This window comes from Geospiza fortis, unplaced genomic scaffold (genome assembly GCF_000277835.1).
Source record: "Geospiza fortis unplaced genomic scaffold, GeoFor_1.0 scaffold130, whole genome shotgun sequence".
Lineage (NCBI taxonomy): Eukaryota > Metazoa > Chordata > Aves > Passeriformes > Thraupidae > Geospiza > Geospiza fortis.
In genome coordinates this window covers 18,234,448-18,250,383 of record NW_005054300.1, presented here as the reverse complement: position 1 = coordinate 18,250,383, position 15,936 = coordinate 18,234,448, and the positions used below count along the sequence as shown (strand labels likewise).

At 41.9% G+C, this 15,936-nt stretch overlaps 2 protein-coding genes across 2 annotated transcripts in view; one reads left to right on the top strand and one right to left on the bottom strand.

The window, feature by feature from the left end:
• Positions 1 to 7,103, bottom strand: part of RGR (retinal G protein coupled receptor) — a 12,205-nt gene extending 5,102 nt beyond the window's left edge. The window contains exons 1-3 of the mRNA XM_005417289.2: positions 6,929 to 7,103; positions 3,950 to 4,106; positions 3,107 to 3,228 (exon numbers count right to left, since the gene is read on the bottom strand). Of these exons, the coding sequence (XP_005417346.1) occupies positions 3,107 to 3,228; positions 3,950 to 4,106; positions 6,929 to 7,007 (358 nt within the window). The 5' untranslated portion in view covers positions 7,008 to 7,103. The remainder of the gene's footprint in view (positions 1 to 3,106; positions 3,229 to 3,949; positions 4,107 to 6,928) is intronic.
• Positions 7,104 to 15,867: 8,764 nt separating this feature from the next.
• Positions 15,868 to 15,936, top strand: part of LRIT1 (leucine rich repeat, Ig-like and transmembrane domains 1) — a 9,891-nt gene continuing 9,822 nt past the window's right edge. The window contains exon 1 of the mRNA XM_005417288.1: positions 15,868 to 15,936. This exon is cut by the window's right edge and continues 65 nt beyond it. Coding sequence (XP_005417345.1) covers positions 15,868 to 15,936 — 69 coding nt within the window.

The window sequence follows — 15,936 nt, the reverse complement described above, 5'->3', positions numbered from 1 at the left end:
CTTTCCTAATCCAATCTCCCATTGGGGACAAGTAATGATGTAATTTTCACTGAGGTTGGGAAGCAATCTTTTTGTCTGCCCTTAGACAGCAGCATCATGACAGCAGGCAGGAAGATTCAGGCCGATTCTGATCTTTCCCTGAGAGGTGAAGGACTGGGGATGAGGTGCATTTATTTTTAGACCTGGTGAAATCAGCTGCTGGTTGACCCTTCAGAAATATTTACACACAGATCATAAGTAGCTAAATACGTAGGCATGTAAAATTAAACAAGCTTGAGATTATTTTAGTTTTACTCAGAAAAACCACTTTCACCAGAAGAACGGTGAAAGAATTGTGCTGTCCTCATGTGACAAAAATATCCTCCTCTGAGAAGGCTGAAAGCAAGAGCACAAGCTGGGAGCAGTTCAGTTGTTTTTGCACACAGCAGGCCATTGTTTTACCTTAAATGCCTTTCCTTGGCCTGATAAAATTTGATGTAATAGCTATGTAGGTCCTAATTCAATTAAATGCATGTGTATGGGGTGCAGCATATGCTTACACATATAATTCTTAATTAGGGCCCTGTGCTGGCAGTTTGGTCCTATTAAGTCCGATCACTCTTGTGCTTTGGTTTTTTCTCTTTGAAAAGCAAAAGGCAAGCCTCTCGTTTCCACACAGTGAAATAGTGATACAGGGAAATTTAAATGATTTCTCTAATTGCTTTGGAACAGAAAGACTGCTCCCTCATCAGTCAAAGATTACTAAAATTGTGATGCCAAAAGATGAACTTCTAGCAAGTACTAGATAGAGCATGGAACTTTAATCCTTTTGATCATGAAAGCCAATTTTCAGTGATATAATCATAACTATATCTCAGGGTTTAGTCTTTGGAAACATTTATGAATGTATTTTTGTAAGATTTATGATTCGTTCAAACATTTAGCTGATTTTCACAGACTGAAAAATACATCTCTGACACTGGGCTACCTTTCAGCTAGATTTCAGTCTGCTGTTCAAAAGGAGTGTCTGAAATAAAAGGTCAACAGGATTTTCTATGATGGAGGGGAAAAATAGTCCCTTTTTCTCATTCTTGCAAATGGTTAAGTTATAATAGCTGTATAATATTAAGTTATAATATATACCAGGACAGTATATGGCTTGTACCAAACTTAATGGCATGCATAATTTAAAATTAGCTAAGTTTGTCAAAGACAGAAATATCTGAAAATCAGACAAGGAAAAATATATATCAGTCATAAATAAAAGAGGTGTTTAACACCTACTTTATCTGCAGTGCAAAAAGCACCAGTCACTGGCGCTCACAAGTATTCAATTTTTGTAGAAGTAAGAAAACTGTAATGTGTAATAGCTTATTTTGTGCATATCATTAAAAACAAGAGAGGGGAGAGTAAAATATCCTGACCTTCTCTGTCACATGGGGTGATAATACTATTTTCTTTTATATGCCAAGCAACACCAACCTGATTTCTGCTGAGGGACTTGTCTAGTCATCAATACACTTTAAAGATAGTGCTTTGTCACTTAGGGCTGTGCTGACTTCCAAATCTAAAAACTTGGTCAATTTTCAGAATGTTGGTGAACAAATTTATGGTATTAGCATCCAGAATGGTTGTAAAGTCCTAAGTTATCCTGTCATCGTAGTAATCTCACATTCTCACCAGCTCTTTCTTCCCAGAAATAAGGATAGTGAATAATCAAGTGCCAAGCTGAGGAATGCCACAATGAAGGTTTTCTTGGGAAACTGTTAGGATGTAACAAAAAACTGGGGATGATGTAATTGAGCTTGGAAGGAGTAGCAGATTCTGGGGAATGAAGATAAAAAGCTGATAGCTTTGTGTATTAGGTAAAGGTATTTTGTACCTTCTGTACAGGCATGCTGCTCACACCAGTGTCAACAGGAGTTTAATGTATGGATTGAGAACACAGTATAGCCTGTGGGCTTGGTGCAGCACATCTATGAAATATGACTTAATCTTCCTTGCAATCAGCATGTGAAGAATTGAACTAGAAGGGGCTGGTTTTCCTGGAATAACCACAGGGCATGAGCACCTTCTGGGTTTTTAGTTTTGTTGTTCAAAATGTTTGCTTTAGGAGCCATGTTTGGCCATCAGTAAGTAACAATTTGAGCAAAGTAAAGAAGCTCGTGCCCTAAGGGTCCTTCTGTCCTCTTAATGTAGTCTATGTTCTTGACTGGAGGAGTGCATGACACAAAAGCATTAAAGTCAATGTGGCAGAGAGTAAAATGTCTTTCTCAGAGATGCTTATTTTCAGGCTCTCTCTTGTAAAATACAGATGCTCCTCTTCCAGCTCCAAATGCATTTCAGTGTCCAAGGGGTGTTAGTATGGATTTAGCTCACAGCCTGCATTATTTGGGGCCTTTGTCTAGACATGAAAAAATACATTTCATTGCCTGAGCTGGATTCCCGCAAAAATTGCAGAACAAAAACATTGGCAGCCTTTCCTCAACAGGATCATCAGACTGACCATATTCCCTATGTGCTTTGGGTGTGTTTTGCCATTTGCTGCTGGAATCATATGGAGGCTCTGTGGGCAAAAAAAAGTCTCTTGCGCCCCAAAATGCCTGTGTGTTGCACAAAGGGGCTGCTGAGCTCTGTGTGCCCAGTCATGCCTCTGCACGGGCTCTGTTCCAGCCACTGTGTCTGCAGAGGCGGCTCTCTGCTTACACCAAACTTACCTGTCATTAGTAAACTCTGCATGGACATGATGATCTGTTTGGTACACAGCAGGGTGTTGGATGAAAGCCCAAGATTAATAGATTTTTCTTCAATATGAGGAATTGGATTTTATATGGGATTTTGTTTTAAAGTTTACTTATGGATTTAAAGAAAGCATGGCAAGAGGGTCACAAATTGGATGTGGTCAGGACAAGGAAATATCTCCTGAAGGTGGTTGATAATTTCCCCTGTATGGGAAGAGGTCCTTTAGAGAAACTGTTTATATTTGCTGTATCTAGTATGTAAGGAAAACAAACTTATATATAAAATACACAAATAATAAGTATGTGCTTGCTTTGATTCTCAGAAACCTGAGGCAGCTGCCTTTTGCAGCACGTGGGTAAGGTTGGAGGGAAACTGCAGCCCTTACTTGTACAGTAGTGATGGTATCGGTCCCAGGCCACGGCAGCGCTGGAGCTTATGCTGGCCAGGGCTGTTAGGAAGCCATGGAATCCATGGATTTGACAGCCATCAGAGCCATAGGGCCAGTATCTGTCAACAAACAAGGAATGTGTTAAGGAAATGATAGAAAAGGTGAAGACATGTTTGGAAATTGCATTAACAGAGAGGGTAAAATGATAGCCTGTGCTTGTCCTGAGAATCTGTCTGAGAAACACTGTGAAAAATGTTACTGTGCTTGCTTTTAGGCATTTGCCAGCATTTTTCCTGCTGTGGTGTCTCTTACAGTACAACAGCTATTTGTACTCTTAATACTGAGAAGAAAATATAATCCTGCATCTGTGTATTAAAAAGGTGGGGTTTTTAAATTTGAAATCTACATTTCATCCAATTATCCAGACCTTCAAGATTTGCCTCCTTTGTGAGGAGCCAGTTTGTCAATGTGTGCAAGTCAGTGCAACACAACAAACAGATAAAGACTTGCAGACAAATTTAGGGTCAATCTAGCAGTTTAGTAAAGTGATATTTTGATATTCAAGTAGTTTCTATAATCACTGGTAAGGCTGTCTGGCTAAATGTCTTCTCTAGTCAGTCTTACAATCTGTCAGTGATGTTATGCAGTAAAATCTGCTTTTCTACTTGCCATAGAACCATGTAGGGTTTTGTTTTATTGTTTTGGATTGAGGGAATGAGAAGTTTGGCTATGACTTATGGTAGAAAGAGTGCCATTTAATTGGTTAGACCTCTTAAAACTTAAGGTGCTGATTTTCATGTGGCTCTCCCAACATGCTTTAGGAAAACCTCTGTGCCATACCTGAGGAAGCTGGAGAAGGCAGCGATGAAGGCGTTGATGCAAATCCCGCAGTCGGCCAGGGCGATGCTGAGAACCAGCAGATTGCTGGGCGTCCGCAGCTCTTTGATTTTGCGGAAAGAAATAATTGTCAAGCCATTCAGACAGAAACCAAGCAGGGCTGAAAGACAGAATTGTTTGGTGTGATTCAACTGGAAACTGAAAATAACTACAATGATACTGCTGTTTTCTTTGATGAGAGAACAATAATTACAGTGGAATCTTATGCACGGGGAATATATCTGTAGTGGTCAGTCTGCACGCAAGTTACAAAGGCTTTCAGAAGAGAAGTCATAGGTGACAGCTGAAGCCAGTGCTTCAGACTTCTTCAGTCATGTGGAGCAGAAGCAGTTTGATCTTATTTGTAATTGTGCCTTTTGTTATAATAAGAGAAACTGGATTGTCAGGCTCCATGCAGGGACACATGGTTCAGGGTTCAGAGCGAGTGAGATGCAGAGGAGGCAGTTACAAGAGAGCTGACAGCCAGCACATACTGCTGGTGTGCACATGTTCAGGCCTGACTTTGCTAGAAAAATGATTTGTATTTAATATCCATTGTAGCAGTCCTTTTTGTTTAAGCACAGAAATCCCTCAACCATGTTTCAGTCAGCCTGCCTCCCTTTGGGCTTCTGTCTCAGGGTAGCCTACACACTGCTTGAATTACACCAGCTCAATCTTATTACTGTCCCTCGTCAACAGACTATACATGGAAAGGAATAATCTAATTATGAAAAGCAGTCACTGATAGATTTAAAAAAAAAAGTTTATGTTGTTCTTCAGGGAGGGATCCAAGCAACCCAAGCTATTCCCCCAGCACAGAGCTGTTCCACTCTGAAGCCCATCCTTCACTGGTTTAAACTCAAGCTTTGTCCTTTAATGCCCTTTTCAAGGCGACCTGAATTATTTTAGCTCTGATGAGGATCTGACTCAACATCCAGTCTCTAAGTCTCAGTTAGATGAGAGGCACTACGTCTTTGTGTCCTTCTTCGAAAAAGAAATGCTGCAGCACAGAAAAAATCCATATCCCCTAATTCAGTAAAGTAGTGTAGTTACTTATGCTTATTGTCTTAATTCTGCAGTTACATAAGATGGATGATTTTTTCCTAGTCAGAAATCCTGCTTCTACCTTAATTGCATTAATGGCTGATGGCATAACCATAGTAACAGCTGATGTGTGTCTATCATTGCACAACATATAACAAAATATTTCCAGGAGAAATATTTGGAGCCATTTGAGATCTGCTGTTTTTATTTCCTCCCTGCCAGATTACCTCCCACCCACAGGGTAAAACTGCTGTCAACTCTCTCAAATGCAGAGAAGCCTTCAGGAGAGATGCGTTCTGAGCATATTTAGAGTTGAGCTGAAGAGTTATTACTATGTCAGATTTTTTCTGTCTTTTCCCTCTTTTTGGAAGCCTCAGGCTTTACCAGATTCTACTTTCTTGAAGGTCAGCATGAGTGCACAAATAGAGAACTTACTAATTTTTTTAAAAAAGCATTGCATTTTCATTTTTAGATCAGCAAATATGTTCACTTAATTAAGTGAATGCTACTCTTCACCACAACCTTTCTTTGCAAACTGCACTTAGAAGCTGCCTTAAGAAAAGAAGAGGTCTTCATCACCTTTGTCTCAGAGTGTTTCAGAAAGTGAATTAATCCTTGATGTTTAGCTTGGTCTTCTAACCCAGATGACAATAACAAAGTTTTACTGCCAATCTACTGGGCACATTCTGCCTAAAACCCTATGGAAAATACTTGTGTTTAGCAAACCATAAATGTATTAGGCTACACCTAGTATTAACTGAAGGTTACCACAGGGCTCTTTGCTGGAACTTCCACAGCTGCAGGACCCTGGCAGGCTGCAGCCCCTGGTACAGGTCAGGGCTGGCAGGGCTGTGGTGCCACAGGCAGGTCCCCACCAGGACCCAGCTCTGGGGCTCTGCCAGCCCCCAGCACTGTCCCTGTCCTGCTGCTGCTTCCTGCCCCTTGGGATGGGAGTGCAGGTCCTGCCAGGTTGTGCACATGGCTCAGGGACTGTTGGCCAGGCTTAGCCCTGTTTAGGCAGCAGCTGCCCCTGGGCAAGAAGCTTTTCCCTCTCTCTTCCAAAGAAGAGTGTGTGACAGCATTTCCAGGTTTCCTTTGCAGCCAGATACAAGCTCAGGTGCAAGGCAAAGGTGAGCTCCTTGTTCATGGGGTGAGCTAAGGAGCATTTATCCCACTCTGAGGGTGCTCACAGCTTCTCATCCTCTGCTGCTGGGCCCCACAATTCTCACATCCCCCTCTGATCAGCACTATGCAGGAATGGCATCCCAGGCCCTGGGACTGACACCAACATTATCCTAGCTATGAGCCTTTGCTAGCTGCCTGGTAGATATAAATTCACATTTTTGTTGCAGTCTCTCAATAAGTGGAATATACCTTAAGAAAAGATCACATTGGCTAAATTAAATTGATATGGTTTGTTACTTTTACCCAGCAGCCATTAATTACACTGCTACCAATGCAGTCTGGATGTATGCTAACAGTTTACAGGTTTTTTTGGAGCAATCATGTTTGATTGTAAGACAGCCATCACAACCCACAAAACAAGCAGCCCAATTTTATTGAGAGATTATCAGCCATTTCAACTTCTTTCCCCAGAGGAAGATAAAATTGCCTTTAAAAGTCAACAGCAAAATACTACATCCCAAATTCCTGAGAAGAGAGCTGAGTAGCAAGTACTTCACTGCCACAGCTATGCATAGAGTGCAGATCTTCACAGCAAAGCAAAGAGCTTGCAGCTCACTCTGATTTACTCACCAGAAGTACTGGTGATGTAGCCACAGTTACCAGGGTCAGCATATCACAAATGCTGCTATTCACTTCAGTTTTCCTTCCCCCTCTTACCAGAAATAATAGGAGGAAAAAAATCTTCTTGCTGCCGAGGTCCCACACCAAACTTACCTTCTACCAGCAGGGCAGTGCCAATGGCAAACACTTCTATTTCAGTGAAGCCTTCAGGGAGAGGGTGTGCAGTGACCATTCTTATGGTAAATATGCCAAAAGATTTAACCTCTGCCCTCTGTTACAGCTGTGGGGCTGCCTTTTCTCTGGATCTCTCTACTTCCAGTAGCCCAAGGCTTCTTAAAGGAGCAGCTCACGTGCAAACACATGCTGTTATTATATAAAAGCTTTGGGGTTTTTACTCCCACCACTACAATCCCTGCAGGAATGTTATTAATGATGGGACTAGCATCAACCCGCACTCCCCCTTCCCCTGCAAATCGTATTTCAGACACCAGCAAAATGAAAGCATTCATGGCAATTACAACAAGTTCTTTGTAGACACAAGATTAAGAAACCTGTCCAGTTAATTTTGCAACACTGGAAAAGAATTAAATGTTGTGGAACAAAGGAAACATGTAATTGGGGAGTGATCTGAAAAACAAAGGGGCACTCATTGAGTTGATAATTAGAGGAAAAGTATGAACCAATAATTTCTGCAGCTTGTAGATCTTCCCCTCACCCATTTTTTTAGGAACTGGCCAGTGTATTTTTCTGGCAATGATTGTTCTGTATATTAACATATTTCCTTTTTGTAACTGAGGCTTAAATTAATATGCACACTGGCCCAGCTTGATTAAAGACAAACACAAATTACTGATTTGGGGCCCTAAACATACAAGGACGTGAGTGAGTTACTCAGTGGTGAGCACTGACAGGAATCACCTTACTGTCCTTTTGGAGATGTTTGGGGGCTGGAGTCTGGGTGCACAGTGGCTCTGGAGTACCTGCAGCCTGCAGCTTGTCCAGCCTCCAGCTCATTGCCTTAACAAGGTGCCACTAGCATGACAGTTGCTTCTTTGATATGTAACTTTCTTCATCCTGATAATCCTACTGCAAAATGGGAGCAGAAAGGGATATGAGCACAGGGGATATGAGCTTCCCTCAGCTCAGGCCTCACACTGTGCTGACCTGGCTCCCTGTTGATTGAGGTCTCAGGCAGAGTGAATTCACTCCAGATGCCACCAGAGCTTGCTCAGCTCTCCTGACTACATGGTGAAGTTTCCATTCAGGGGTGCATTTACAATCAGGGCGTTGGTTGAAGATGGTGGATTTTTTGCAGTTTTCATGAAATCTGTGCTTAAAGGCTGTGATGCCCAGGAGAACTGATTAGAGCTTCAAGGCTGTTGTGAAACCATCTTGCTGAGTTTTTTTGATCTCTGGTATTCAATTTACAGCTCTTTTTGATGCAGGTAATTGCCTTGATGGATATGCTCTTAGATTTTGAAGTAGAATTCAGGAGGGGATGATATTTGTTAGGCTGTACAGATATTTGGTTTAAGCAGAGTAAAATTACATTGCACCACATAAATCCATTGTTATGTTTGCCTTTCACTCACCTACATGTCTTGATGACAAAGAAGGTGACAGTCCTGCCTCCTAGCATGGCAAATGAATGATATAAACCTGTGTTTTAATAGTGATCCATTGTATGTTCTTGCAAAAAAATTAGTGCTAGATCTTGTAAATGTGCTGTAAATCTTCCTAGTGTGATAGTTCTGAAAATGGATGGCTCATTGTAATGCTTGGCAACATAAAGCTGCACAGCTCTTCCAGACTGGGGATAAAGGACACAGATATTTGAACTGCCCTCCTGAGGCCTGTCAGGTACTTTTGGTTGCCTGCCACTGTACTTCACCTCGCTCCCAAGCAAATCTCCCAGATATGTTACACTGCTGGGAGTTTTTGTGGAGTGTATCAAAGTCTGTGGGGCAAACTTTGCTCATTCCAATACTATTTTTATTTTAGGCTACTACCCCAGTCCTCTTGGATTTAACAGACCTTTATTAGAATGATTATTATTAACTTGTTGACTGCTTTTCTTTAAATATCTTAACAATTTCCATGTCTAAATCTCATTTAATTTATCAGTGCAGAGTCTAATTGCACAAGTCAGTCATAGGCAAACTTTCCAGTGGCAGTTCAGCATCTGACTCACGTGAAATTCATGACAACAGAAACTTCCTGCATCAGTCTCTTAACTCTTTTGCTGATGCTGTGTTAAGCTGACTTCCTAAGGGTATATTGAGATAGTATGGAATGATATATGGTCCAATATGGCTGCTAACTTCAGTTTTAAGTTTAGGTTGTAAATGGTTTTCTTCAAGCAAAGAGGAGGTGCAAATAAGGAATAAATTACTGACTTTGATAGAATCTTCTAATGATAGCTCTTTTTCCAGTTGGTAAAACAAAGCTGCATTCATTTCCTTGCTGCCCTTTTTATGTAAGAGGTAACCTCACATCGTGTATTCCTGTGAAGTCAGGGGAAACATGCAAATGATAACAGGTTTGCCAAAGACACTCATTAACTCTTAGTGATAAAGTTTTTTGTGATGCCTTTCTATTTTATGCACTCTTTCAATAGCTACTTGCTCTTTCCAAATTGAGGGGGAAAGGTCTTTTGCTCAACCTGATGTTATCCTAGAACTTCATAATTTGAATTCCACTGATCTCCTTTCTGCATCAATAACAGATCCATTTCCTTTTACCCTCTTGCTGAAGAATATTTCACTGGTTACTAATCTGTTTGCAAGGAATACACAGAAAAAATATATGATAGGTTCTTGCCAGATGTCCCTGTGGATTTCATAGAACTGTATATGTTTGGTGGGAGCATATTAATCTTTGTAAAATATGCATTGGTACAAGCACAACAAAAAAGGTGCAGTGCAAAGATAACAGAGTGCTCATGCACTCTGAATTTTCTTCAAGGAATCAATGCAGATTACTGACACAGTATTTTATATTCACAGCAAGAACTTAGCTAAATTGATGTGTTATTATTCCTCTGCCTTCCTAATCCTTTCTTCTGATTCAGGTTTAGCCAAATTTGACTTTCTATGTTGAAATATGCCTTTAAATGAAAAATGGCAGCATTTCAGCAGAAGCAGGCTGGGAATGCAGTCACCCAGAACTGCAGTGGTATCACTGAAATGAGTGGTAATCTTGGTCCTCATGGGAAAGGCTTCTTGCCAAAGAAAGGAAACAGAAAGTGTATTGTCTGGAGACCTTCTAGTTGCAGTTGTGTAAATTTGTTTCAGTTTGGTAGGGGTGGTAGAGAATATGACCCAGATTGTAAATAGGCACCTGGTGCTGGCCCTAGGAGGGATGATGCAGAGAAAAAGGCATCACACCAGTGTGTGGATGGGCATCAGCCCTCTGGAAATGCCTGCAGCCACACAATAACCCTTCTCCTCAACAATCTGTGTAACACAGTATAGCACTCTGCTCAATCTGATTTTCTCTGCACCTGTCTCAGAGCTGTTGGAGGAAGATGAAGTGGTGAAGGCCTGGGCAGGGCCAAGGCTGCTGGGGGCAGGCAGGAGCCAGGGGCTGTGCTTTGGGGACGGAGCATGGCAGCCCAGGTGTGGTGGGGAGGGTGTGAGGGACCCAGGGCAGGATGGGGCCAGGGGTGGAGGTGCTGTCTGTGCAGAGGAAGGTGGAGGAAAGGACTCACTGGCAAGTACAGAGAAAGCATCAAGGTCAGAGATAATATCTGGGGAAAGCTCCTTGGCTGTGCTCAGAAAAATGAAGGAGCTTTAAACTTGGTGAGAAGTAAGAAAGCCAGGAGGGGCTGCTTCAGAGTCAGAGCAGTGCTGTGTGAAAGTCTCTTCAGAAAAGGACACAGATCCATCACCTGCTCCCCAAATATCACACATTAGCCCTGTGATTGGCTCCATAAGATGCAACACCTGTGACCAGGCAGCACTGGGACTGGCTTTCCTGCCTGCTGCTGCACCTCAGTGTTTCGAGAGTCAGAGCTTCCTGTAGAGCTGGGAAGCATTGCCTCTACTGTTTGAGTTACCTCTCCACAGACAGGTAGCTTAATTCACTGTAAATGGAATATGTAATTCATAAATATATGTATATCCACCCAGGCTAGAAAGTTAATAAAGTTTCTGGAACATTGCAGCTTCCAAGAGGTTTACTAGAACTGCCACAAAGTACTCAGCCTGGAAAATCTCGGGGCTGTGTTCAGGTAAATCAGAGTAGGAAAGCCAGTGACTGTCAGTCTGGCAAGGGGGCAGAGGGTTGCTGTGTAAAACACTGTGCTCCATCTGCATTCAGGAGCCAGATAAACAATGCTGGAAGTTTTGCATGCCTGAAGAAGCAAAATAAAACAGCCACTGTTTCCTAAGCAGAGGTGACTCTGCTGGGCTTAGACTAATACTATTAAGGTCCAAATCAGAAAAGGTGGTTGCAGTCAGCAATATTACAGCATGGGCCCCTCTGTCATGCAGCTGAGGATGCTAAGCCCAGAGTTACCTGATTTTGTGGAACTGAGGGAACTGCACTGGATTTTAGGCAATAAAGGTACAATAGACATAGGGACCAGGAATATAAACCTAAGAAAGCTTCACTCATTTAAAATACTTCAGATTATGACCATGGTATGTCTAGTCATTTAACTGGACTATTGTGGATGTGGATGTGGCTGAGGCATCTCAGAGAACAGTACTTTTTTCAGTGAGAATGATGCTGCTGGACAGACATTTATGCTGTTGTAGGTGTATGTTTTGGTAATCCCTGATAGTCAGTTGTTCTGCTGCTTTCCCTCTGTAGAGGAGTTCACAAAGGGTTTGTCCCAGAGAATTTCGCTCTGGGGCCCTGAATGTCCTATCCTGGTGGAATTTTCCTGTTGCTGTGGAGCATTTGTAGAAGAAGAGTAGAAGAACTATGGCCATGGTGGCTGGCCCACTCCTCCCCTAAGGTGAGGCAAGAGTTTGTGTCCAGCTTACCTCACTGGTTGCTGAGGGGCTCATTCTCCACTGGACCTGGAGGCTCTGCTCAGCCCTTCACATCTGCCTCAGCCAGGGCGAGGCCTCTGTCGGTGCCTGAGCGCAGAGGGAGCAGACAGGGGGGTTGGGTTACACCCCTCCATCCTCTGCCAGACTTTGCCTTGCTGGGCACTGCTGGCCATGGTGGGGCCTCATGGCGGCTTCTGCTGCATGGACACAAATGGGTGCAGTGAGGGAGGTGTGTGAGTTTATCTCCCCACGGGCCAGAGCTCTGCCCTCACATCTGCTCTTCTGCACTGGCTGTAACAAGCATGGTAAATATGCACAAAACAACTACCACTGATAGGCTTGTAATGTGCCATGCCAAAAGCTGTGTGGGTTTGTTTTATTTCTTCAGCATGTCCAGAGCTCTGTTAATGACTTTGGTCCTACAGGTCTGGAGGAGCTGCCTTCATCAGCATTAAGTGCAAGATCCAATTTACAATGACGTCATGCATTAGCGTGCGCTCGGCTTGCATCAGTGGCAAGGATTTTCCACTTTACATGTGCCCTGCCAGAAGCTTCTTGGAGGTGCATTTACCTAATGAAATTGATTTAATGTCTGGTCTGTGTTGCCTGCTAATAAAATCTTTCATACAAAATCATGATAATAAGGTATTTTATAGCTTTCATTTATGCTAATATATGCTGTTTGATTTGCTTTAGGCCATTATTTTTCTAAGTATATGGAGAAAAGAAATAAAAATAAATTCTGTCCAATTGCCATATTAAAAATGAGCAACTTAGTGGAGCATGCTGTGTTTGTTATGCAGGTTTAGCTGTAGAGTTTGTGAGGAGAATCTTCTGATAAAACATTTCTGGCTTTTCTGGGAAAAAAATTGAAACTATGATGTTAAATAATTAATGTAATCTTGTTAAATACAAAGCAATTTTTTTTCTCTGATTTATAACCCCACCTAAGAAAGATAAGAAAGACTGCCATGGCTGAATACAGCTGAACTTTGCTGACAGTAGATTTTCACCTCATTTGCTTTGCATTTATTTACATCAAAAATAAACGGGAGATCTGGTTCTTCTCAGAGAATGCAAAACAAATTCTTACACTTCAGATGAATGACACTTTCTGACTGCTTCTTTCTATGTTTTTTCCTACAACTGATATTTTTAGTTTGGTGCAGAGAAGAAACTGTTTATTTCCCTTCCTAAGTAAACAGCAAGGAGCACAATTTTTATGATTGGGAGTGAAGAACTGTAAGTAAAGAGCCTAACTCCCACTAGTTTCATTATGGAATGGAATTGTCTGTCATGGAAAAAAATGTTTTTACTCTGCACTGCAAAATGTGGTATTGATTTTAAAGTCTCAAATAAATATTATCTGCACTTACAGGGAAATTATCTAATGAGTGTTGATTTTACATTGGATAGCATAATGAGTGAATAACTGTTCAGTAGTTGGGAGGAGGTAATGCACTTAAGCCTTAAAAATACCATGAAAATCTAGAAAGCTGTTGTACTGCAAACAGTGCTTCAGGATAGACCAGAATTTTGTGTAGAAGGTTTAGATTATATATTAGGAAGAAATTGTCTACTGTTTATGAAGCAGTGAAGCACTGGAACAGAATGGCCACAGAAAGTGTGGATGCCCCATCCCTGAAAGTGTTCAAGGCCAGGCTGGATGGGGTTTTGAGCAACTGGTAGTAGTGGAAGTTGTCCCTGCCCACTACAGCAAATTTGGAACCAGGTGATCTTTAAGGTCCCTTCCATACCAAATGAAACCATTGTGTGATGCTATGATCTATGCAGCCTGGAAACCAGGGGAATATATCTGCTCCCTGTGCACCAAGGCCTGCCTCCTCCACTTCTTTCTCTTCCAGTTCCTTATGTCCAAAGCCTACCTGAGCCTACCCTCCTGATGAACCTCTTGTTGAGCTTCTGCAGGGTGAGGGCAGACTCATTCTCTTGACCATTCAGATCAAGCCTAACATGGTGCCTTGATGGTTAACCCATCATTTGGTGGTGATGTGTCAATGAAGGATTATAAAATAATCCAGTCAACAGGGAGGGAAAACTCCAACATGTAAGTGCTGATAAAACATAACTGGCTTAATAGTTGACTGATCCTTCTCCCTCCCTTTTCCTCCTTCCAGAGACACATTTGTGAATACACTCCAAGATGTGAAACCTGTTAATGTTACCTCTTTTATTTATCTGGTTTTATTAATCTCTCAGCCCACCTCCAGGTCTTTCACTTTCTTGCTCAGAAGTGACTCTGTCATGTTAAGTAAATAGCAGCTTTCTTGACAAAGTGCAGAGCATTAGCTGCTGCTAAGGTATGCTTTATTGATTGCTGTTGATTTTTACAAATTCAGTTTACTTCTACTGCTCCTGACATTTAGTGGTAAATTAAATGTTTCATTAGTAAAGCAAAATTGAGGTTCACGAAAGCAAACCTTACAATACAGTCCTGCTTTCTACAAGTTTATTATCCAAGAACTCCAATGGAGGGAAACTACTTTATCAGATGCATTGAAAAGAAAACAGATGCAAGAGGTTAATTATGTTGCATTGCCTTTTCAAGTGGAATTTAACTTCAGATGTTTCAGTCAATGTTGTAAGTATTGAGCTGAGGCAGAGTCTGGGCAGCAAGGCAAGCTGACCAATGAGTACACTAAAAAAAACCAATAAGCTTGGTCTTAGCTTGGAGATCATTACGGGAACTGAGAAATCATTAAATCTAGAAATGGGACCTAATGGAAGTCAATGAGAGAATAACTATGGACAGTTAATGAGCAGCACTGCATTATGTTCTCATCTCTTCAGAAATAAATAATAAGATACTTGAATTTCTCTTTGAACAACAGTAAATGTAGAATGTGAAAACAGCAGGGGCAAAAGTAATCCTTTGGGCCATCATCTCAATAAATTATTTCTGCAAGCCTTAATTAATTATCGGAATAACTTGTGAAACAAGCTCATGTGAAACAAGCTTATGTGAAACTATGGCACCATAAAATGTCTGTTTAATAGTTAGCCCCAAACTACTCTAGATTACCTTGAAACTGAAAGTTCATTACCCAGAATTACTGAAAAATCAGCAGCATAATTTAATTCTGAAGAACACAGGTTGAACTCTGCATGAGAAGAGCTCCACTCCAGAAATCCTGGTGAGCAATCTTCGTTAGGAACAACACTGACGTAAGCACAGTCATTAACCCTCAGGTAGTTTGTATATAGACAGGTGTGTTATTGCTGCACTTCTGAGTGGTACCTTCTCATTATGTATGCCAAAAAGAAAACAACAGGACCGCAACAGGGAGGAATGCTGGAAAAGTGAGGTGTCTTCAGCTGACCTTAAGAGAGAGCTGAGCTGTTCTTAGCATTCCTGAATTCCTGCCACTCAGCTCTGCATCAGGTGGCACTCCCCAGAAGGGGCCCTTACCTGAGCTTAGCTGTGTCAGTGAGTCAGAGCCAGTGGTCAGTCCTGCAGGTGTGTGCTAGCCCTGGCAGAAACTGAAATATGTACATATTTACTGGGTTATTAACTGTTTAGCAGTAGCAGGCTTGTTGCCAACAGTTCAATAATTGCTTTATCCAACTAGGAGTCTTTAAAAGAAAATAAAGCCTTTTAATAGCATCACTATATATATATATATATTAGTGTTCTTAGATAGAAGGCTTACATTCCATTAGCACAAATAACTTTTAAATTTTACCAATACCTCTGCGAGGAAGTAAATTATTGCTAATTCCTGGTCAGATTACAGTTATCTTGCCTGTGATGTATGTCCCCCAAAAATAGATTTGCTTTTTTCTTACATGAGAGCCCCAGGCTGCCAGAGGAGGGTGTTTTGAAGGGGCTGCTGAAGGAAGAAATGCCGTTAGTGGTTCCGGGAAGCAATAAGCACCTTCATGAAAATAACTCAAGTCCCCATCCTTAATCCCTGCCTATCCTTTTTTATCTGATGGACTCAGCGAGGGCTGGAAGATCACAGTGTGGCTGAAAACAAAAGGGAGTTAACAAGATGTGACCGGCCGATGGACAGAACAATAGGCGAAGCCCCGCACGCAGCCTAGAGCCAGGTGTGCCCATGCCCAGGTGCCATGCGGCTGGCGGTGACTCTGCTGTGCTGCTGGGCGCTGGCGGGGCTGCCCCGGGCCGGCGGCTCCTGC